The sequence below is a fragment of a genome, unplaced genomic scaffold (assembly GCF_019419815.1).
Source record: "Pyrus x bretschneideri cultivar Hongxiangsu unplaced genomic scaffold, Pyrus_bretschneideri_v1 Contig26, whole genome shotgun sequence".
Taxonomy (NCBI): Eukaryota; Viridiplantae; Streptophyta; class Magnoliopsida; order Rosales; family Rosaceae; genus Pyrus; species Pyrus x bretschneideri.
Genome location: NW_025999568.1, coordinates 1426752 through 1436290, shown reverse-complemented (window position 1 = coordinate 1436290; position 9539 = coordinate 1426752). Strand labels below are relative to the sequence as shown.

The 9539-nt window shown below is 34.5% G+C and overlaps 1 protein-coding gene across 2 annotated transcripts; it reads left to right on the top strand.

The window, feature by feature from the left end:
* The first annotated feature begins 2079 nt into the window (after positions 1–2079).
* Positions 2080–4753, top strand: LOC103926562 (transcription initiation factor TFIID subunit 15-like). 2 transcript variants are annotated; one of them, XM_048587222.1, is made up of 4 exons: positions 2080–2903; positions 2982–3420; positions 4300–4398; positions 4500–4753. In XM_048587222.1, the coding sequence occupies exons 1-3, from the start codon at positions 2741–2743 to the stop codon at positions 4373–4375; spliced, it is 678 nt and encodes a 225-aa protein (XP_048443179.1). In that variant the 5' UTR covers positions 2080–2740; the 3' UTR covers positions 4376–4398; positions 4500–4753. The 2 variants fall into 2 exon arrangements, with proteins under 2 accessions (XP_048443179.1, XP_009333638.2); XM_009335363.3 differs by having other exon boundaries at positions 2086–2303.
* Positions 4754–9539: the final 4786 nt, after the last annotated feature.

Sequence of the window (9539 nt, the reverse complement as noted above, 5' to 3'; positions counted from 1 at the left end):
TTGCCTCTATCTCCAACCGAGGGCCAAAGGGCCAAACATAATTTATTATTTAAATTTAAATCCAACAATTAAATTTAAAAACTACAACTTATATTCAAAAATTACAACGGTAACTGGCCCAAAAAACCAAAAAAATTAGAACTTAAATTTAATGAATGGTTTAGTTATTTATAGGAAAAAAAAAATTAGAATTTTTAAGAATTAAAAAAAGAAAAAAATTGGCCCAAAAAACCAAAAAGAAAAAAAAAAAAAATATTTGAATACAACGTCTATTCAGCTAGCCGTTGGATTCAAAATTTTAAGCATTCCTGTCGATTATAACCGACAGGATTGTTTGAATTTTTGACCAGCCCTAGGTTGGCTGGTTGGCTGCATGCAACCAGCCCTTTGGCCCTTTGGTCCTTTTAGATTCTGTGGGGCCCACGAGCCCTCTGGCCTAGCTCTCAGTTGGAAACGGTTTTTGTGCTATTTTCGGCCCTTTGGTCCTCTGGACCCTTCGGTTAGAGATGGCCTTAGGAATCCCCATATTTTAGATATTTATCGTGTATCGTGTTGCCATAATCATTTGACTTTTTTTATTTAAAATTAAACACAAATAGTATCTAACGAAAACTGACTGCACGATGTACGATGAACGGTTAGGTAGTTGATGGGGATGACGTCGTCACAATAGTTGCAACGTATTCCTATACTGTATCCCCCTTGCACTGCTTGTGATTGCTGAACTCTCTTGTATGTTTGTTTGCCTCATTGTGGGCCGGCCTTCGTTGTAACAGTGGCTTTGCCCTGGTAATGAAATTCTAGTTTGCCAAAAATAAGAAAAAAGAAAAAGAACTTGTCATTGCCATTTTAATTAACTAAAGATGGTCCCGCTTAATGCCATGGTCAAAGGGCCTTTCTAGGTCCATTTAGTTGCTTGATTGGTAGATTTGTTGCGCTAAATGACTACATAATCTGCATTTTCTTTTTGTGGGTCTTGAATTGTTGGTGTTAGCATGCTAGGCCTACATAGGATTCAAGTTGTCCCCTTCAGTCAACCTAATTAATTCAACACATTTTTTTTTAAAGATGGCGGCCAACCTATCTCTAACTATCTGGGTTGAGTGAAAGCTTGTGACTGGCTCTTATCATTTTCATTAATATGCTATTCTTTTCAAGACGCACGGTTTTCCCAATGTGAGAATATGATCATTGCATGTATCTTCGTTAATTGTAACCATTAAGTTTGTCCCACAATAACTCTTCATAGTCTCTCATAGGTTGGGGCAGCTCATTTCATGCATATTCTTTTAACTTCCAACTGAACTGCCACCAACTTCTCAATTACAATATTGATACAAAATTTCTAATTTCATATATACTCCAAGTTTTATAACAAGTTCAAAACTTTTGTATATGCAAGTTCATATCATTTTCTAATTAAAATAAATTTAATTGAAGCATTGGTCTCTAAACCATACTCAAATTGTAGTTTTAGTCCATATTAAAACTCCATTAACTTAAGGAGTAAATCGAAGAACTGCATAAGTGCCTCTTTTAAGTACATGCATGCTACATGCTTATTTTTGACAGAAATTCTCACAAAATTAGTCATTCGTCAATGCTTTACCATATGTTAATTATGGGTGGTGCTATCCACACACCCAGTTTTACCTCTCATACATCCCTCTTAATTTTTAGCCGTTTGATCGAATGAATTGAAGAAAATCAATAAACACACAATTAACAAGAGTGTGTGAGAGATAACAATGAGTGTGTGAATAGCACTATCCGTAATTATATGTGCAACCATCTCAATTCCTCTAATGTGATAAACAATTTAGTTATTATTAATTAAGGTACGAATAACTCTTAATTTTTGGTGAAACACAATAATTAGGTGAGTAACTTTACTATATGAAAGGAAGCAAATGTGGAAGTTGGTTACCAGCATGAATATTATTCCGTTTGATTCTTGATATGTGTGTACATGCATGCATTATTTCTCACGTTAAAAAACCCTAAAAAGAAAGCCAGTAACAAAAGAACATATTCCAAATTCAAAATATCCTCTCTTTGGAATCATGGAATAATGAGTTTTCATTCTCTTTTTCTTCCTTCAGTTTTCTCTGATTTCATTTATCAAGATTGCTAATTGAAGAATACAAAAAAGTAGTACACGGCCCTCCATTTATTCCCTTTTTCTGTGGCCTAACCTTGTATATAAGCACACTCCCTGCATGGCATGGCTCATTAATTACTTCACCATTCCACTCTTTGTCTCCAAAATATCCGATTCTGAAGACCATTACAATTTTCTTAAGGTTACTTCGCTCCTAGTTTTTCAATTCTCTTTCTTCTTTTAACTTTTGCATATGCTCTAATTTCTATATATCCCTTCATGGCCTTGAAGGCACCTTCATATGAATGCTAGCTAGCTCTCGAGTTCCTTTTCACCTAGCTAGCTTAGGGTATATAAACCCCACACAAGCTATCTATAATTTCTGAACCTTTCTTCTTAATTAGCTTCTTATTTTCGACTTTTATTTTGGAAAGCATGGAGAAGCACACATTTTTTTTCACGCACAGTCCTGTTTATTTTAGTCTTTGAATTGAACAAGTTGACATATAAAAACAAAAAACAAACAGGACATGGAGATAAAAGAAGCGTGCGGAAATTATTTTCTTTAATTTATATTTTGTCAATAATTCGGTGAACTTTAGTTTAGTATGAGCAACTTACTTTTGATACTAAACTTAGATGGGTCTCATTTTTATTAGGGTTTCAAACTCTAAACTAGCTTACTTCTACTCATGCCTTATCTACCCTAATTATTGGGCTAAACCTAGTGTGGCTTGTCTGAAATTAGTTTCACATAGCCTCCTCTCTAGCTTACTAACTTCCACGAATAGAAAAATAAAAGGTGAGAATTACTTACTTTGTAGAAACTAATTAATTAAAGTACCGTGCACTAGAACATTTTGTTTTATTTATAATGCAGGCCAAAACATGAGCCGACCAGGAGATTGGAACTGCAGGTCATGCCAGCACCTCAACTTCCAGAGGCGTGACTCATGCCAACGTTGTGGAGATGCCAAGTCCGGCGTAGACTTCGGGGGCTTCGGTGGAAGAGGAGGAGGATCCTCGTCTGGGTTCATGACTACCGGTTCAGATGTTCGACCTGGTGACTGGTACTGCGCTGCTGGCAACTGTGGAGCCCACAATTTTGCAAGCCGTTCCAGCTGCTTCAAATGTGGTACTTTCAAGGATGATTCTGCCGCTGGCGGTGGTTGTGGATTTGACTCTGACCTGCCACGCTCCCGGGGTTTTGGGTTAGGACTTGGAGGTGGTGGTGGCATTGGCGGAGCAGGTGGTGGCGGCATTGGCGGAACAGGTGGTGGTCGACCTGGATGGAAATCTGGAGATTGGATTTGTACCAGGTGATACAATTAGTTAATAGTGTAATATATTTGTTCCTTTATTTTTTATAGGATAATGTTAGGGAAACTAAATTTAAAAACTAAATGATGTTTCACTAATATGAATAAACATATTTATCAACATATAAGTAATAAACCAATCATCAACTTCCAAATCTTTTAGTTTTCAAAATTTTATCTACAAATTTAATCTCGTTATCATCACTTTTTTTTATATTCAATAAAAACAAAAGTTGGCCTTTGTTGGGTCGCTTTTTTTGCTTTTGTTTTGGGCACGGTTCATTGTCAAGATATACATACATATATATATATATTCAGGTAGCTTAGGTGCCCATTATCTAAATATTGAAAATCTGACCAGAAAAGTACTTGGTGAAGATGTTTTCCTCTTTCTTTGACTGCTTTTCAAGTTAGATACTTTAGGAATGTCTCCCTCCTTGTCTAACTTAATCACTAAGCATTTAATTACGCTTCGCACACCCAAACTTAGATTTAGTTTTGTTGCAAGTGATGGATTATATTAATGAACAGAGTTTTCTCTTCAATCCATCATGGTTCAAACATCCAGCATATAATTGTAATATTGCTTCTAATAATAATAAACAAATGAGTTCAATTTTCGTAATCGATATCTAGTTATTAATCTCTATATGTATTTGGGTGTAATAAAAAGAAAAAAAGGAAAACTAATGAAAATAGCTTGAAAACTTTGAGTTTTAACAATAAAGACAAAATAAAGGGTAAAGTGAATAGTACCAGGATTGACTTTTTAGTGTAAAAATATGGTTTTTCGTTAAAATGAACAGTACCGAGAGTTTTTCGTTAAAGTTCAAAAAAAAAAAATGCTGATTTGTTTTTTTTTAAATAATTTGGACACAGGTTGGGGTGCAACGAGCACAACTTTGCTAGCAGAATGGAATGCTTTAGATGCAATGCCCCAAGAGACTCATACTAGCTAGCTGTCTTATCCAATTTTGGGTAACGTTTAATTTACACTCTCATTGATACTTGACAATTAACAGCAATTACCATTTACAAGATTAATTAATTCATGATGTTAAGTGTTTCTTTTATTGCAGGCATATTTTCTAATGAGCAAGAGAGATGATATATGATCGTCACCAGTTTTTTTGCCATTGTTTCTGAGGTTCTAGCTAGGGTTTTACATATATGCATGGCATTCTGTTAGCCAGGATTTCCCATAAAAATTAAATCAATGTACTTTGGTGCTTCTCTTTAATTTATCCATTGCTGTCATTTGTTACGTTTATTTCATCTACTGTACTATTCCTGGTTTCTGAATGAATGAATGATATGATTCCTTGTTTTTTTTTATTCATAACTAGAAACGATGTGCACAAACTTCATTTGGATGCTTTCTCTCTAATCAATATTTTAATGGAATATATCAATAAGGCTGCTTTCATGAAGTACTTTAGGAACTAGTTAAAATATTTCCACAAAAAAAAAAAAAAAAAAAAATCTAAAGGACAGATTTGTGATGTGTCTCTAAAGAGCAATAGTTATACCAATGAAACAAACAGATCACTTATTTGTAGTTGCATTATTTGCATTGCTCAAGGAGACTCACTTTAGAAACACTGTTAATTGATAACCTGTAAAAGGACCACCATTGGACATTGCAGCTTTATCAAAATATATAAGAAAAAGGAAAAAATGGTTAAATATATATGAGCAGTTTCACTTTTAAAAGTAGCTTGAGGCAACAGTGATGAATTCCACTAAACATTCATGATATCTCAAAGAAAATAACCATGATAACTGATAAGTACTATAGAAGGAACTAATATTGCTTTAAAGCTACAAGGTGCAGTATCATACATACACTGATGACAAAAAATAATATATTATTTTAAGATTTGTTGAGCCATGCATATTCTTATTTGGAAGTTAAAACGAGATGTAAATACTTTTCTTAAGTACGCAACTGTAATGTATGAGATTTGAATTTAATAATTTTGACAAAATTGAGACTGCATGTAATGTATACAAAATGGTAATGAATGAGTATTTACCATATATAGTTAAGGGTATCAATAGTAAGGGGCCGGGTTGCATCTAAAATGCATACTAATTCAAAATTTGGATAATGTGAATAACTATTTAATTTAATTTCTACCTACTTTTGCTTAAATGGCCACATTGGATTCCCTTCCATATTGACCTAAGTGTATCTTTTAAAAGTATGTAAATGGCGGATTAGTGGATTATATCTAAATTCATGCATGCATATGTGTCTAGCTCTTGGCACTCCCGCAACAAGATCTTGTCTTCCCTTTAGGTTAAGCTTTAGGATAAGCTTTATGTTACTTCAATTTGTTTAGTACTTTAGCTAGTCAAGTACCATTCTAGCCAAGTTATGATTAATTTGTTGCTTGTTTCATGGGCATGTCAATTCGGCCCCAAGACTTTCTTGTAATTTACTGCATACAGTATTTTATTCAAAATTGTAGGAGATTATCAATGGATCAATATTGAGGGTCAAAATTTCATGAGAGACCCAAATGCATTTGGCAGCCCAAATCTTCAGAGAATACTTTGGTACCAACCGTCCGTACTTAAATTTCTGACCATCTTACATGGCTCACTAAATTAATAACACATATCTAATGAAACTCTGACCCAAACCAAATACACCAATTCTCTTCTTCATACACCAATTCTCTTCTTCATGAACATCTAAACGTCCATTTTCTCTCTCCCCAAGAACACAAACAGACACGAGACAACAATAACTTCTACCAGCCACCTCCGCTCCCATCCTCCTGAAGTGTCAATTCATGAGGGTTTGAAGGAATGTACATAAATAAAAGGTGAATTTGTGGCTGGGCTTGGATCGTACCCATGAGAGATGAATGAGGAAGAAGAGAGCTGGAAACAATAGAGCTGCGATGGCCTCAAGGAGAAAGGGGAGGTGGCGGAACTGCCATGGGTTCGAGGAGGATGGGGTAGAGGCAGAGCTGTTGGAATGTAAATTGGTTTACTGGTAACTTGGACTCCAAGTTAATAACTACTAGGTTTGCTGCCCTATCTAGTGATTCATTTTGTTTATTTGAGAATAGTCAACATGACACATATATGGCTTGGATTATACCTCCAAGATATAAGGATCTAGAGTTCATGTAATGCCAAGTATCATGTTCACGTTGGTGACTCTAAATGTGATGCGTTGGATCATGTGATTATATATACTCTCCCTGCAACACTTGTTATGTAGGGTGTAAGATTTTATCATTTTAGAAACATTATCTCTCGCCTCCATCTATGCTCTTTTCCTTTTTCAAAATCAAAATCTTCATCATTCTAGAAAACTAACAAAACAATAAAGATGTTTAATTCAAATTCCAATATAGTATCCAGAGTGTATAGGTTCAATTTTGGATTTGGGTGTCGTGAAATCAAGATCAAAGGGGGCTAAATCCAATGAGATCAAAACCCTAAACTCTTGATTTAGGTGTTATATGGCCAGATCTGGTGGTACTGAGTTGTGACCTCCAATGTTAAAGGTGATAATTATGATTTTTGGAGGACTAAGATGAAGAACATTCTTAGATCTCATGATTTATGAGATTTGGTTAAAAATGAGTTTGAAACTGCCACAAAAGGTTCAAAGGAGGAAGATGAAGATTTATCAGTAGCACAAAAGATAGCACTGAGAGAAAACATCACTAAAGATGCTAAAACTTTGGGGTTTATCTGAAATGTTGTTTCATATGATATTATTCCTCGGACTGCAAATGAGAAGACTGCAAAATCTACTTAGGATGTTTTACATCAAAAATTCAGAAGAGATAAGAAGGTACAAGTTGTTAAATGACAATGTCTTACAAGGAATTTTTGTTTTACTCAAATAAAAGAGGATGAATCTTGTCTATTTACTTAACTAGAATGTTTGGGGTTTTGAATAAAATGAAAACATATGGAGGAGAGCTTAGTGATCAAAGGGTTGTGCAGAAAGTCTTAATTAGTTTACCTAGAGGCTATGATTCCATTATTTTTTTTTATTGAAGAGACCAAGGACACTGGCACAATTGGAAGTCAAGAGTTGCTTGCATCCTCAAAGCCTTTGAGCAAAGATTGTAAAGGCATGTTGAGAGTGCCACAGAGCAAGCTTTCTCTAGTTTAAGTATTAATTCCAGAGAAGGTTCAAGTAGCTCACGAGTTGCCGACGCTAAGTTGAAGAAAAATTTGAAGAGTAAAGGTGGACAATGCGAACCCAAATATAGCAGCAACTTTATCCAAACAAACATAAATTGTATTATGGTGCTTGTTGGTATAAAGGAAACCCAAGTGCCATAAGTGTGACAAGTTTGGTCACCTAGCAAAGGATTGCAACATCAAAGTGACTCATGCAACAAACTTTGCAAATCAAGTGACTGAAGAAGGAAACATGTTTTATGCTTGCTATTCTACGGTAGTGACCTAAGATAATAGTGTCTGCTATGTTGACAGTGCATGTGGCAATCACATGACTTCTCATGAGTCATTGTTGATAGATGTGAAAAAAAAAAATATCACTGCAAAGGTGAAAATGAGAAATGAGGAGTTAATGCATGTAACAAGAAAAGGAACAGCTTTCATTGAAACCAAAAAGGCAAACAATATAGTAATGAAGTTATGTTGGTGCTATAGTTGGATGAAAATCGTGGAAGTGTTGGTCAAATCATAGAGCATGGCTATTTTCTATTGTTTGGTGACTACTTGGTGGATATATTTGATATCAGGGCTCTTGAAAATGTAATTACAAGAATACAAATGACAAGTAACATATATTTTCCTCTCTCACTTGAATATGTGAATCATATAGCTAGAAGAGTAACTGTTGAAGCAACTACTTTGAGCTGGCATAGAAGGTTTGACCATTTGAATATTCAGTGTTTGAAAGATTTACAGGAGATAGAATTAGTGTATAGCTCACCTAAGATACAAGATATCAACCAAAGTGTGTGAAATCAAGTTGTGCTATAGGAAATCAACATAGGTAATGTTTGACAAAAGCAAAGCATGGAGAACAACTGTTCCACTTGAGCTCATCTACTCTGATGTTTGTGGCCCATTGAAAGTGACAAGTGGAGGTAATAAATATTTTGTTGTTGAAAATAATAGTGGGTAATGAATGCCCACAGTATTGAAGACCTTGCCATAGCATTGAAAACATTGCCACAATATTGAAAACCTTGGCAGAATATTGATATGTGGAGATCATTTGTCAAAGGTGTGGTGTAATTATTCAAAATGTAATAATACGGAGTTGCTCTATAAATAGAGCACTCCGACTACTATCAATGGATACAGAGCACAGAGAGAAAGAGATGAGGGAAGAGAAAGAGAGGAAGAGGAGAGGAGAGAATAAATAGAGTTATCTTTGTACTCTTATTATTCAAATTATAATGAAAGCACTACTGCTGCCCGAGGACGTACTCCAGTCACATTGACTGTAGAGGAACCTCGTAAATTTTGTGTCTTGTTTTATTTATTCCACTGTACACACATCGTCGATTTTACAACATTTGTAACATTCATTGATGATTGTACTAAGAAATTCAAGGTCATGGTTGAGTTGCTAAGTGTATATAAAGTCAAGAATTTGAGAAGTGACAGAGGTGGTAAATATACCTCCATTGAATTTCAAAAGATTATGTGGGACTACAGAGTAGACCTGGCAATTTATTACACGACCCGTTAACACGACACGTAAACGACACGAAAATAACGGGTTTCGGGTCAACACGATAACTAATCGGGTCATTATCGGGTCACACGATAATAACCCGTTAATAATGGGCCCTTAACAGGTTTACACGAGAGTGACACGCGGGTAACCTGTTTCGACACGATAAGAAAAATGCTATTTTGATGATTTTAATTTTTTAAACTACTAAAAAAAACTTACTATAAAATACAATAGATATAATGAATATGTATATATTGTTTATTAATTATTATTCTATTATTATTCTATATAAATTTTAAAATTTAAGTTTTATTTATTTATTTATTTTTATAGTATATTATAGGCAAAGATTGAGATTAAAAATCATAAAACACATTAAAAATAAAAATATCAAGTAATTTAAAAATACCAAAAATATAAAAAA